Consider the following 15,386-nt stretch of genomic DNA (forward strand, 5'->3'; position numbering starts at 1 on the left):
CCACAGAAAATCCATGAATCATATTCCTCTGTGCGCGAGTTATTGCCCAGTATACGTACGATTTCACACCGGAGAACATTAAGATAAGATTTCCAATGTGCAAAGAGAATGAGTATTACTACTCCTATTCCTTCAGGGCAAAGAATTTCATAATTTAATAATAATGATAAAGCAAAATTCTGTTGAAGGCATTTGAACAATAAAAAAAAATCGTATAAAATTCCAGGATACTCCGGTTGTTGTCATATACACCGGTGTAAACTACAGCCGACGAATCGTGCTGCCACGGTTACGTGGCGCGGCGGCCGGCGGCGATATCGCGTCGCGTCGTGAACGCCGACGCCGGCACGCATCTCTACCGCTCTGCACTTATCCCCTCACCGCCCGCCGTCCCTCCCACTCTCACTACCCAACTCTGCCCTCCTCCATTCGCGACGCCGGCTAGTACGTCGGCAACGATCGGCCGGTCTCGGCTTTCCCCGCGCGCCATACCGTACCGCAGAACGTCAGTCACTCTTCGGCGCTCGCGCGGAAGAGTATGCACTAGTACTGGAATACAGTCCGACTAAAAATTTCGCTTTTTCCAGCTTAAACGCTCGTGTTACTCGACATGTCAAAAGAACGTAACTCATGCCAACAGCAGCGTTGAAACATTGATATTACGATAACGAGTGATTGAGTGTTGTTGATCAATGATATTGATTGGAATTTTCGTGATTATTAGTGTGTTAATACGTCAGATTGTGGAGTTGTACTGAGGAATAAAAATACATCCCCATCAGAGGCACGGTTCAATGTGCCTCATGCATCCCGGGCTACTCCAGTGATAATAATTCTCTCGGCTTCAACATTGCCACGAATTTAATGGAATGAAGCTAAAATAACAGTTCTCACAGAAAGCAGATGATATTAATTACTTCCCTCTGTGTGACACATTTGTACGTTTGAAATTAAATATTTAAAAAAAGTGACGCATTTGCCGGCAGCCGGCTTCTCTCCACGCGGCTGTACAGTGCATATGATGGATACTTTTGTGAATTCAACGTTAATGAAACTTGACGTCAACCAGACAGATCATTGTCACACTCTCTCCTTTAATATTGCCATCTTCCTCTGAGTTTTGTGGGCCAATTTGATTCAACTTTTTTTTTCCTTTTTATTTTTCTTTCTTTTTATTTCCTTCATTCAGTGTGCTGTGATGCCAGTGTGGTGATTTGGAGTGAAAATAATAAGGGAGAAGCAAAGGGCAGAGGGTGGTATATTTAATGCTCCCTGTTTCTTTCGTCACTAAAGAAGCCAAAATCATTGCAAAAAGAGCAGCAAAGAAAGAAGCAAATATTTGTTTTGATATTTGATACTTCGGTGAAAGTGAGGGTTTCGATGTTAGTCACGTGCATTGCGTGCCGGCGTATATTTTGCACGAGTTTTTTGTTAATCTCGTGCTGTGTTAAATTGCATTTATTTTGTTAGTGAGTGATTATTGTTGACCGGCGCGTGATTGAATAAAAGATAGAAAAGGTGATTCTAATTGGTTTTAAGTATATAAATTGAAAAGAGTCATTGCAACCATGGATATCCTGCCGAGCGGCAACATATTCAGAGAATTGCAGGACATACACGATACCGGATACTTTTCGGCGCAGCCCTCGCTGGAGGATCATTGGCAACAGGTAATGAATGAATTATTCTCTTCCTTTCAAAACTCATTTCATTGAAATATATTTATACCCAGTGGCATGTGTGTTTATACTCGTGAAATACGCCTGTTAGTCATGTGACGGTTTGTTTAGAAAATCTGCAGTCGTGCGTGATTAAAGGTAAACAGTTGAGGAAGAAAAAATTATACGACTCGTCCTAGCACTTTCGAGTTGAGTTTGTCGTTCTCATTAAGAGTAACTTGTAACATTTGAGACTTTGCAATGTGTGCACATAATGTCTTTATGGTAACAATTTGAGTACATCTCACGGGGGCGTCGAAGCGTGATCATTACGGTTACAATCGCCATTGAATTTCTCTTGCGTCTCGACTCATCGACAAAGAGAAGAAAAATAAACGAATGAATAAATAAAATTGTGGAGAGGAAACACGTTGGTTGTTAAGAATGTAAACCTCCTTCATTTTTTATACATCCAGCACACGTGTGTACCATACGTTTGTGTGTTACGTGAAAGAAGTTGGCGTGGGTGCGTACCGCGCACGTGCACATACCTGAATACAACGGCGGGTTTACTGAAACAGTCACTGTGATAACATTTTTTTTTAATGTAAATCAAGCTTCATAAATGTCCAATGAATATTGAACTAAAACCGTAAAATCTAAAAATGGATTTTTTTCTCAGTTCATAAATTTTGCTCAGTTTCCCTGCAATATCTAGACTGCCTTGTTCCCCTCGGATTGAATAACTCAATAACGTTCCGCGAAAATTGGAGGAAAACACGGTTTTAACCCCATGGACATTGAAAATTAAAGTATTTCCACCCAACGTCGCTGGCAATTATTTTTTGAACAGAGACTGTGATTCGGGGGCTCGGTTTCTCGTTGGGACACGCTCTTCATTCCATATGCAATTATCCAGATTGGATATGGGCGTAATTCCTGGGCCATGACGCCATCCCATCCAGGGTTGAGTACAAAAATAAAATCGCCCCCCTCAGTTCCGCTCCAAAATGCACACATTTTACTGGCTCCGTCCCCTGCGCCAATCCACTTTGCAATTTCACTATCATAAGATGTTTCTGAACAATTTGGTATTGCCCTGTGCGGTCAGTAGTAAATACGAAGATGGAATGAAATCAACAAAATAAAACCCACCAAAATATAGAGGGACCGAAGCATCGGGCTTAGTCTCAGGATACAGTGATAGAAAAAATTATTTTTATTGAGATGTTTCTTTCTTGAAACAAGTATTATATACTGAACCAATTTCAAATAAATAAGATCTTATGGTAAATGTCAATTATTTTTTCTTGAGATACATTTACTTAAATCAAATGAAACGTCCTTGGCGTCAAGTCACATGTATTCACCTAAAAAATGGAACAGTTCTATTTTTTTAAACCAATATAATCTTCAGTCGTGAAATTTTCTACTTTCATGAATTGATCAAATATTCGTACCTAGGAGATGATTACATTGAGGAATGAATTGAGTGTTGTTTTCTCGAATGAAGGCGATGTTTAAATTGAGCATTCCGTACATCACATTAAACGAAATTTGTGATATCCAAGTTTGTGTTGAATTGCCGTAATTTGTGATTCTGTTAACGTAAACTAATGAGATTTTTTTAGTCAAGAAATATCAATTTTTTTCAACTCAACGACATCTTACTACAATCTCAAGGCTTTTTCCGTGTAACAATATTCACCCTGATTCGACATACGAAATGCTCACTTCAATTATAGTTTACCTGGAACAACGTATCGTGTTGATTGAGATAACAACGTATTTAGTCATGAGAATAATTTCGATTTTGGAGTAAACCAACGAATTTCTGGAGTTAGCAAACTTTAGGCTAAAAAGAAATCAAATACTCCCATTATTGCGACAAATAAAAGGAACTTCAATTCTAGAGAAGTTCGATTTCTCCCAATCAAATGTATCTCAAGAAGACACAACTGGTATTCACTATGAAATCGTGTTTATTTGAAAATTATCAACCAACTGATAGTTGGCTCAAATCAGATTCTCTTCATGAAATGAATGTTTTCTGTCAGTGTAGTTGGACTTTATTGTTGATTTTATTCCATCTTTGAGTTCGCTACTGACCGCACAGGCCAAGACCAAATTATTCATCAACTCATCGATCAAAGAATACACTTGAGAATAAGATGTTTCTAAAAATCCTCCAATGTTCTCCTATCATCGAATTACTCGGAAGTGGAACAATACAATCAACGAAACAGTACCAATTCCAAACATTATCTTTCAAACCCGCGCGATAATTCACGCTGTTGAAATAAAAATACACCAGCATGTAATGTACAAAAGGAGAGAGCGAGAGAGACGAGGAGTATGGTGAGGGGTGCATTCGATGAATGGAAGAACTGACGCAACTTGCTTTTGTCTCGTACACGATGTGAACCTGCAGCCGTAGAGCGGTTTTCACCTGCCGGCTGTTCATTCCATTTTACCTCCCCCGATTCCCCACAGTCCCTCTACCTCTCTCAGCGCACTACCATCCTTCATCTTTCATTCGCTTCGACCGTACAGTATGCAATGGAATGATGAAACAATGGCTCGGAGTTTTACAATAGTACAAGGGATGCCAGAGAAAGATGCGCATCGGCTAGTGTTTTAAGCGCATTTGAAGCGCCCTGGTTTGCCCCTCCTCCTCTTCCTATCTGTCATCACAATGTCGCATCATTAATGCCCATTAACGTAGACCTCTTAATTACCCCATTAGTGGACGTCAAACGAACAAAATTTTTTCCATAATCGCGGTAAATCCACTTGGGCATTCTATTGGGTGGAGCCAAATGAGTAACGAATAACGTATTTATTATAACGTGGAATAGCTCCATCGACGAGTTTAGTTTGTGCAGGCATGCGAAAGGATAATGATGCTCAAAACGACCGCAGAATTTACCGGAGGAACGGATCCCAGGGACCTCCGGTAGTGGTAGTGGGTGCCCCAATGTTCGGTCCGGGGCGTTCAATTTGTTTTATCGGCTCGCTCTGTTTTCCCTCCTCGGTTCCTCGCTTCCAGAGTCCCTGGCATAGGTACCCTTCTCACCAACACCACTATATATATAACCGAAAACATCTCCCCCACTCATTCGTGTTTGTATCCCTACTTTACTTTCATCTCTGTTCTTCACACATAAAATACAATTTGTATCGTCGTTCGAGGCGTACTAATTCGAGCGTGACTATCTCCGTGAATTATCCCCCTTCTTCCTTCACGTTCCGTATGCAATGGATCCTTTGGTATTAAACCAATGGATTTGTTTACTGGGAGTAATATCATTGGAGCGAAAAGTAGTGTATTTGTCTTGCTCGATTAATTCAGTGGTGATTCAATTCGTTACATGTTAAATTTAATAGATTTTTCTTCCATTCCTTTCCCCAATGCAGATTAATTGTTATGAATTGCTCCAACCCCCTTTAGTTGGAAAAGCGTCCGGTCTTTGGGCGCTCATTGTTTGTTTACACAGGGGAGAAACACCGGTGGATTTTATTTTTAGAAGTAGCCAGCGTAAAACAAGCATAGATCTAACTTTAGTCCCTACTGTGTAGACCCTCTCTTTATACACGGTTTTTAGTGAATATACCGTGGTGGGCTTGGTGGAATGGTGTCGAGAATTCAGGGGGATCGATACTGCTAATTATACTGGGTAATTCTCAAAGTTTTCCAGCTGAACTTGCATTCATATTTAGTTTTATTTTGAGTGTTTTTGGTGGAGCAGTGATAGTGGTTAGGGGATGGGTGGAGGGTTGCGATGTTCTGAAGGGTCTGAGGTCAATCGTGAGCCACCTGCTGCGCCTGTATAGTCTCACTCAAACTCAACTTTCGCTAGTATCGTGTGCCGGTTAAGTTTAATAGCACACGGAGCCTAATTTTAGTCCGGTAGAATACATTACACTACGTGGGAAATCTGAAGTGGGTGGGGATATTCGCCTTGAGACCTACGGCGTTTCGTGTAATCCTCCTATTTATTTTCGAGAGTGAAAGATCCTACTTATTTGCTGTCTTTCTATTCATTTTACTTGTTCTTGTCTCTTTTAATATGATTTTTTTTATTGTGTTCTGCGGGGGATTTTTTTTTTCATCGTTTGTTTTTGTATCTCCAATGACATTGCCGCTTTTTCATTTCGTTTTTAATGGTCGACTGAATAATAGGATAGAAAAATAATGTGAGTTGATGGGCGTAGGGATGATGAACAAGGGAGAAAAAAAAAGAAGTGAACGACTGGAGAAGAGTCCTGGAGAGTCGGTCGAGCGCCGGGGTGGATTAAATTGCACTTCATTAAGGTCCTCTTTCACCTTCTCCGGCCCTTCCTGCGTTTTCTTCCTTGTTAATGCCCCCTTTCAGCCCCCTCCCCACTCCTCCCCACACTTTTACCTTTTTCCCGTCCACTTATCGGAGCTTTTATATTGCCAATTGTCTCATGCACTCCTCGATATTATCATTATCCATTTTTATTATATCGAAATAAATTTACGATCGTCCTTACTGCGGATAATCAAATTCAACGTTGCCTTCCATCTTTTACTTTTAATACCACTCCAAGATGGACGTTTCCATTTTTTTCTCTACCATCGTCTTCTCTTCCTGGAACGTTGTTAATTCCTTTTTTTTCTCTCGCCCTCTGTCGTTTCCAACTCGCATCCACTAATCCGACTTCTAGGGACCCATTGCTCCCTGTCAACTTATCTCTTCCCTCTTTTTCTCTCCCTGGAATGTTTTTTTACGCCCCTCTCCTTTTTTACTGTGCACTCTTACTCAGACCTTTTGCCACCCCTTTCATTATTCGTTTCGCGTTTTGCCTCGTCAGACGTTTGTGACAAAAAATAGGAATTAAAGCCTGGAAAATAGCATCGGAGCGGGACATATCAACTAATTCCCCCATTTGTTAAGCGATAAACTGAACGTTCGAAGCATTCAGGTCTAGTTTTTCTTCCAATATTCAACACCCCTTTCATTTATATTCCGCCAATGTTTGAATTTTCTATTTGCGTAGCATACTGTGCTTTCTCTCCCTCCCCCTTGGGCCAACTTTCTGGCATCGGCAATGAATAACGCAGACGCTCGGTTTTTTAAATCTATTAATATGTTTGTATAACAGCTAAAAAGACGGAAAAAAATATCTCAACACATTTTCTCGTGGTATTTTCTCTCACTCGTTGCTTTTTATTCTTCCACTCAATTGATTTTGCGAAAAGAACAAGACACGCGAGGCTCTTACCCAGTGCTACTGCGTGTGTTGTTGCTCCTGTTCTCACGGCCTGGGTATAGTGCGCCAGGACGATAAGTCGCCCCTAAACGCGGTGAATCGTCTCCTTTGCTCCTCACAAAGTTTCAACAGAGAATAACCGCGCACCCTCCCCTTCTTCTTGCTGTTATACTCCTACCTCCCCCTTCACTCCTCCACCGCCAATTCTTCAACTAACGCGTCAGACGCGAGCGTTAATGGGTTTTCAGCTCTGTAAATACATTAAGGCGACGCGCAAACCTTCGACCGTTACAACCTCTCTTGCACACACTATTCGTGCATCACGTTTCGTGCCTCTTCCCGAGAAATTGATTCCAAATTGAATTCTTTTATTTATCTCTTTCTTCTGTCGTTTTTTCTTCACCAACAAAATTTTAATTACAAATCGATCTCCAGCAGTGAGTGGGTGGGTGCACTGATGGCGATTCAGCTCAAACATCTGTCTGGTAATTAAAAATTCAGTTAAACTTTCATCAATCTGGTTTATTTAATTGATTAAAAAAATATTGGCCATTGGTGTTAATTTAAAATGAATTTTAATTAAACTGATAACAGTTTAGTTGTAATGGAATGCAAATGGCTGAGAACCATGTGAATGAGTCCATCGAAGTTATATTCAGTTCTCCATCCATGTTGAACATCATTGATATTAATGAGCTAGAATTGGAAAGCTGTCTGTACATTTGGAAGTTATTGAGCATGCGTATTATATTTTTCCATTCCCATACAGTCAATGGAATCTATACACCGTTGACTTTTGAACACGAATAAATGGGGTAAAAAAGTTTTATCGTAACACATATTTTAGTCACAAGTCCATGGAACGCATAAAACGGAGAACAAAAAAAGGTACTCGCATAATACATAATTTTTGATGAATGAAATGAGTGTGTGAGGCGTGTTATTACGAGGCGTAACCGCAAATTTAAATCACTAGTAATAAACAAACTTACGCCTGGGTGCGCGAATAATTAACTTCTTTTTTTCCCTCTCTATTTTTATTCCTTTATTTCACTACTCATCCAGTCACAATTTCAAGGTCGCCCCATTCCCATAGTATCTAGCGGATTATTACGTCACTTCCGTACTCAATAAAATGTCCGTTATGTACAGCGTAACGAAAATATGTGTCTGATCGTACAATGACGGTAAAAAATTCCTCTTTTTGTGTTATTGTATTGGACGAGGAGAAAAAAAAATAATACGGCGCGACGGGTTCTGACGTTCCTGTAAAGAAGTAATGTAAAGAGTACTGGTGCAAAGGGTGGGTGGATGGGGAAAGAGGAGACGCTAGACGACGGGATAGGGAAGAAGGAAAAGGAGGCAAAGTCTGGCGTAGAGGGGACAGGAGGAGGTGGGCGACGAGCCTTTGCGGCTCGCTGGCATCGAAACGGTGCAACTTGGAAAACTGATATTGATCGGGGAAAGGGGGGAAACCCTTGGTATGGACGAGCGTACGAACGGCCTCGTTTCGCATTCCATCTCACTTGCTATCGTTGCAGTTCACAGTCCTTTCCATCTCGCTCGTTGGGGCGCACTCAACACAGACTCATTCCCTGTTATTTTCTACTGTACAACTGTATGCAGGGCATACGTTCATTCTCGCTACGATGCAAAATATACCTGATGTGATGTGATGCGATGTTCTTGTGAAAGGTACTACAGACTTCGAATTTTTCGGGTTTTTACAGCAGTTTTGTTTCCCATTCAAATGATTTTTCATTTTTTTTTGTGTTGATTCCTGTTTGGTTTTGTTTTTATAGATTTGCCGGTTCCGCCAATTGAAATTTCGATTTCAATTATTAAAAATGGGTATTCAACGCTGAGAGTATTTGATTCATTCATTTGAAAAGGATATATTGCACGGGTATATGAAAATTTTGAGATTTGATAGTTTTGACTGGCTTTTGCAGCATATTAATTAATTTGAAGCGCGCAGGCAGGTCGATATACACCCCCGCGGGGTGCTGTGTATCCGATGATCGTTAGGTGGAGCGTATATCATCGTTTAATTCTCTGCGGCGTGAATATATCCACCTCGTTTATATCTGCTCCGTTATATCCTCTCCATTCGGAAATTAAAAGGACAGATCAAAGGTTTTTTTACTTCACACCGCATCATTTCCACAGTTTTTTGTTCGTGTTATTTTGAGTGTTGAGAGTCAAGTGGAAGGGTAAATATGGTGAACGGAGAATTCTGACTGCGTACGATTGACGCAACCGTTGCCTGATCTGTTCACACGATACCGTAAATTGCTTTTTTTTTCTCTTCCCAGGGACATTCTGTTACGTCCTTTATCTTCCGTGCGTAACCGGGGTTTAGGGATATGCAAGAATTTTTTACAGACGACACTACAGATTCAAGCATTTTCAATCATCAAATTTGTCAGTTCAAAAAATCATGAATATTCAATCTCATTCAAATTACATTTTGCACAGACTTATTATTTTTTTATACATTCGTTGTTTATAAATAAAAAATTGAAATTGTTCAAACTTTCGGAAACCCTGTTTTTTTAAGGATGAAATCGATTTCTGATATTATTCTGAATATGAATAAATCTGTTACGATTCGGCACATGATTTTTATAGTAGAAAATCGATAGTTTATGAAATATTTATAAAAAAAGCTCGTAATTTTAAAAAATTCCAATTTTTTACATTACCTCATCAAACTTCTTCCAAAAGTAAACTTTCTATTTTTTTCATATTTTTAAAATGCTTTCTAACGGTTCAATATCGAGATTCAAATTCAGACCTTCAAAATTTAAATAGTAAAAGCTAAAACATGAAATTTCATTTTTTTTCTAACACTGTATCATTACGAACGGGGCCATTGATCATCATTAGTAAATAAAATAATAAATGATAATAATTCACTTGTATTATAAATTTTTCCGATCAACGGCTTAAAAAATGACCTAAAAAATGACCGAAATAAATGTAGCGGTCCATTTGCAACTATATAGACGATTTTTGGTCATTTTGCATACAAAATTCGGTCAGAGTCAGAAAACAGAAACCGGTCATTTACTCCAACCTGACTGAAAGGGAAAATGACGGTCATTCTATATCTCTAGTGGAAACCAAAATTTAAGTCAATCCATCAAAAATCCTGGTAAGAGGACAATTTTGAAGATTTTATGCCGCCCATAAAAAAAATTGAAATTAGATTTCTTCTCATTTTTCGAGTATAAAAAATCAGGACTAAATCAGTTCATCAGCGTGATCGGAACAGTCCCCTGTAACTTTCAAATTTCACCCTCGTCTCCCCTTAACCTTTAAAATATTGGTTCATTTAATTTTTCCTCTCTCTCTTGAAATATTCTTTTCAACTTCCTCGATGTATCTGTCATCGTTGGAATTTTATTCTCGAGGATACTCGTATAACTCTGCAACTTTTTTGCCTTCTCAATTCGCGCCGTTTTCTTCCAACAGTTTTGGGAGAAAAATAGAGGGGTGAAATAAATCCTGGAGCTACTGGAGGTCGTACTCTCCGCTGCTTTACAATACTTCCCCCTTCTCTCGTTTTTCTGACTGCTCTTTTGTCTTTTTTTTCATTCGACCATTGAATCTATCCCAGTGGACGATCATAACATAATTCTTCCAACCACAATAGACAATCCTTGGAGCCCTGTAATTTAATGCAACACTCGTCCATGTTAGCAGGCAAATTCGTAATGAATTCCCTGGGTCTTCTAATTCTTCGGATTTTTTCTCTCCCATCAGTGCAAGATTTAATGCACTTTTTTTTTCAACTTTGTGTGGTCGGACGGTTGCGAAAGGTATGACGAGGTAGTTACGTAGATAATTTTCGCGCGCCGCATAGGAAAAACATTGAGGGTGACTTGAGAATGAGAGGTGGGTGAAGAGAGGAGAAGGAGGAGAAGTGAGGTTGAGGGTGGAAGTAGATGAGCGGCAGAGGGTGGTTGTGCTAATGCACTTCCTTCCTGCCTCCGAGTTTGTAACGACTGCACGCTAAAAAGCCTCGAAGCGCCCTTGTGGTGGAGGTAGATAAAAAAAACAAACGTGGATGTTTTTTTAAAATCTATTTACCTTGTTTTAGTCGTGTGCTATCCTCCTCTGTATGATCAATATTTTAAGTTGTCAGTTTCGATTTTTTTTTATCGGATTAGTAGAGTCAAACTATGATGGCGCTGGAGGAGGAAACGGGCGCAATGGTGGAGACCGTAAAAAAATGCATTCTAGCCCCTCGTAATTCACTCATGATTTCAAACTCCAGTGGCAGACAAACCTTCCATCTGGCGTGTGCTATTGCTGCTGTTTCAGGAAAGTGGTGGAGCACTCTCTCGAGGGATGCCCTAGCCCCTTTGGGCCCTCCACCATTCGCCAAATGCATACCGAGACATCTGGCTTGCATCCACTGAATGTTCTGGCCCGATGGAAAACGTAAATGACCCTGTGCCACAGGGGCAAACACGCGCCATGGAATTTTGGGTTTCTGTACACACTATTGTGTATTTGGGGATTTTTGGGATGAGGGAACCCTTGAGGGCGATGATGTATATATACTTTATTTATGTTTGTTGTTCTGCCTTATCTTAACGAACCCTCGTAAATAAAGGAGCCGATGAGCGATGTACACCTTTCTGGGGTGAAAAATGCTGTTTGGAGGGTATGCCGGAAGTTTGGACAATGGATATAAGTGGATATTATTACTGAGGGAAAATTCATTTTCATTAGGTGAATTCCGACGTACATAAGAATCGATTTGACTCGACAGATTAATGGAAAATTACTCGGAGCTCATTGTCAAGAGGAAAATATTAAACTTTATCCAAAGACGACCGTGAATGTCATAGAAGAACGCTAAGACTGCGTCTTACTGTCGTCGGGGGCGAATTGACTTTAATTTTAGCCTGGCGCATCCACATGCGCGCCTATTCACCCGATGGCATCCAGGAGAAAGAGTGAAAGAGAGAAGTTGCCGGCACTACCGCCTCCCCCTTCGTTACCGTCCTTGGCATCGTAGACGCATTATTCATACCTTAATGAATTCCCTCTTGTCCTCTCAGTCCAGACGGAAAAAATATTATTCATCCACCCCCTCCCCGCTTCCTTTCGCTCACCAGGCTGCCTTAAACCTGCAATCCACCCCTTCAGGCAATTTTTTTGATTCTCCGATAAAGCCGTCTTGACGTTTTGCCCATCAAGTAGTGTCGTCTCTTATGAAAATTTTTATCCACCGATTTTTCTAACCTGATTCTCACCTGACTACGGACGACGAACCGGAAAGAATAGGTATTTGTCAGCTGTCCTCATTTCTACGGCTCAATGACGGAGTTGAAGGAAAAATTGCTGCAGATTCTGCATTCAAGAAAAAACTTTTAAGAATACTTGAATATTTAAATCTTGAAATCATTCGCTAATTATCATCAGTTGCCATTTGGTTCATACACTGTGATAAAAAAATAGCTCTGCCAAAACACTGTGTTTGTACTTGAGGGAAATTAAACAATTTGATAGAAGGAAATTTAATATCTTTAACAAAAATTGAATTTTTATCGTGAGCATTAGAAATATCCCTACAAGAATTCCAACTGTTGGCAGGATGAACTATTATGTACTGTACAACTATTATTTGATCTAACAATGAGAGAACTCGATAGGTTTATAGAATAAAAAAATACATTGACGAGGAAAGAATATTTTTAAAAAATTGTCCCCTCGAAATTATTTAGTTTTGTTTATAACACAGTTTTCGGAAACGAAACTGTGTCCTCCTGAAATTATCTTTTGCTCCATAAAAAATATAAGTGTTTATTGGGCAAAGATGTACACTATGTAAGATAATTTATTTTATCACAAGGAAACGAATTTATCAAGGTAGGGTAAAGGAAATTTTTGGGAGAAAAAGTCAACGAGGGTATTCTATTTATATTCTTATTCCCCATGACGAATCGCTTCAATAGCAGTGGGCAATCGACACCTCGCTTTCTTTCCTCCGAGCCGGCCCACTGTTAACATCTCAGTGTCTCTTTATTTTGTTGGGATCCCAGAAGTTTAAGACTATTGCATAGTGCACGTGCAAGTATCAAAAAACTATATTGTTAGACTGCAGCTAACTTACAACTAAGTAATCTTATTTATTGAATTTAGTTGGATAAACTGAGCTATAGTGGCAGAGGACGAGAGGCATTTTTTTAAATTTATTTATCATTGACTGATTGATAGATATTGGATATTGGCTTATTTTCTCTAAGGTACATTTTAAAACTGATAATTTTCATGATAGATTCTATCGCCAGCGATCGTAAGTGGGTGATATTTAGCTATTTACTTTGTTGGAAATAACGTTTAGGAAAGACTTTATGGAATATTGTGTGGGTCATGATTGTGAAACTTGTATGAAGATATTTGATTGATTTTTGTTTTATATCGAGGTTTAAACAAATTGATTTGGATGAGATGTTATGTCGTGAATAAATATGACTGACCTCGCCTTTGAGATATTTGTGTCTGCAATAATTAATTTAATAATCCTTTCGATTTACGTGATTTATGAAAGTATTCATTTTAATGAATTATTACTTTTAAAAATATTAATTGCTTTGCTGCTGCTACTCATAATAATTAATTTTTTGATTGTGCTCAAATCTATCTTGCAAAATCTATTGTGTTAGGTAAGCATTTTCTTTATTCTTTTAATTTTATTCTATTTTCAAAAATTATTTATTTGAATTCGCGTAGTGACAATTCTAGAATAAAATCACATCTGAAAATCATTTCATTACAACTACTCAATAATATTCACTTGATAAAACAGGAGCCTCTATAATTCTCTGTAGAAAGAATGTATTGACCCGAAAGATATATAAATGTCTCACGAGAACATTACTACTACAAAAATTATCATGTTCTGGTGGAAACTTTCTTTGTTATCCACAAGTAAATTGATTCAACACGACAAAAGATCTCTTCGGGGAACATATAATTTTTTGACAGAACAAATTTTTTCTCTCAGTGTATTCATTTTATATGACACCTTGCAGAAAGTCAAGTTTATCGCACGGACGATTGTCTACGGACGACGAACCGGAGAGAATAGGTATTTGTTATCTGTCCTCATTTCTATGGTTCAATGAGGAAGTTGAAGAGAACAGTCGCTGCAAATTTTGCATTAAATACATTTTTTTTCTAATACTTGAACATTTAAATCCTGAAATCCACCGCTTATACATAATTCTGAGTTATCCGAGTGAGAATTTTTGTTAGGTCCAACTCGTCAAGACTGGATCAAGTCAGGCCTAAGAATTGATCAGAAAGTAATATGATAACTGGAACAAGCCCTGATCAGTCTTGTAACGCGGTTTTTAATCAAGACTTGATCAGGCATAACGGTTCTGGATTTGATCAAGCCAAACGTATTCAAAACACCACAAGTGTTTTCATTTCATTAATTCATAATGAAATAATTTCACAAATTAAATAATGGATGATAATTCTAATAATTATAACACAAATGCACAGATGTATGCTCGATGAATTTTTTTCTACTCAAGATAATTTGCTTGCTAGTTTGATTCTTCTACTATATATGTTTATGGCACCATCCCTCCTTCCCCCCGTACAGTTAATTAAAGTGGTTTGATAAATCAATTGAGAATAAATATTGAAAATTCGATTCTCGGAAAATGTTTGTTCAAACCTTATCAATTTGTCTTCAATTTATCCCGATCAAATGAAAATCTACACGAAGAGAAAAATTCAAGAAAAATTGCGAGTCGGAACTGAAATTGTACGAATCGTCACGTAAATTCTATGATTTGTTCTGTAAAAATTAACCACCCGTTTGATGACTCACCGCTGTGGGAACAACAAGTCGTTCCGCAATTTTTTTCCAACGATTGAGAAATTGTACGGAACAGAACGTAGAAATAACTCACCAGCTTCATAAAAATTGTTGAACGTTCAAGAATTTTTTATTTTGAAGGCATAATAAGTCGGCATGTTTCTGTAAGATTTTGCTTCTTCGGGAAAAATTACGTGACAATTTCGAACTTTGTTCGATGATGAACCTGAAAATTCATTGAACGTGTCAGATTTCTTCTCTTCCATTCCTACACGAAGAGAAATTTTGGATCAAAATTATCCTACCGTTCTATGAAAGTGTATCATGAGTCATCGTTTCCTCATTTCTATCCCGAAATTTAGTAATAATTAATACAGGATGATCAAATTTTATTCTACGATAGAGAAATTTTATCCTGATAAAAATAAAAATAAAAATAAAAGTAAAATTTACCACCCTTTCTAGAATTTCCGTTGGTATCTACATAAAAATTATTGGACTGGAAGAAATGGTGAAAATTCTATTATGGTAAAATTTATTATGCATCAGGATAAAATTTCTCTAACGTAGAATCAAATTCAATCATCATTTATCAATTTTTACTAAATTTCGATAGAAATGAGGAAATGATGACTCAT

At 38.5% G+C, this 15,386-nt stretch overlaps 1 protein-coding gene across 2 annotated transcripts in view; it reads left to right on the forward strand.

The window, feature by feature from the left end:
* The first annotated feature begins 527 nt into the window (after window positions 1–527).
* Window positions 528–15,386, forward strand: part of LOC107048534 (Krueppel-like factor 6) — a 230,709-nt gene continuing 215,850 nt past the window's right edge. For both annotated transcript variants that reach the window (XM_015271739.1, XM_015271740.1), the window contains exon 1: window positions 528–1,670. In XM_015271739.1, the coding sequence (XP_015127225.1) occupies window positions 1,569–1,670 (102 nt within the window). In that variant the 5' untranslated portion in view covers window positions 528–1,568. The remainder of the gene's footprint in view (window positions 1,671–15,386) is intronic.

Source organism: Diachasma alloeum, unplaced genomic scaffold, assembly GCF_001412515.2.
Source record: "Diachasma alloeum isolate Michigan unplaced genomic scaffold, Dall2.0 Dall_scaffold_00194, whole genome shotgun sequence".
In the NCBI taxonomy this organism is placed as follows: Eukaryota; Metazoa; Arthropoda; class Insecta; order Hymenoptera; family Braconidae; genus Diachasma; species Diachasma alloeum.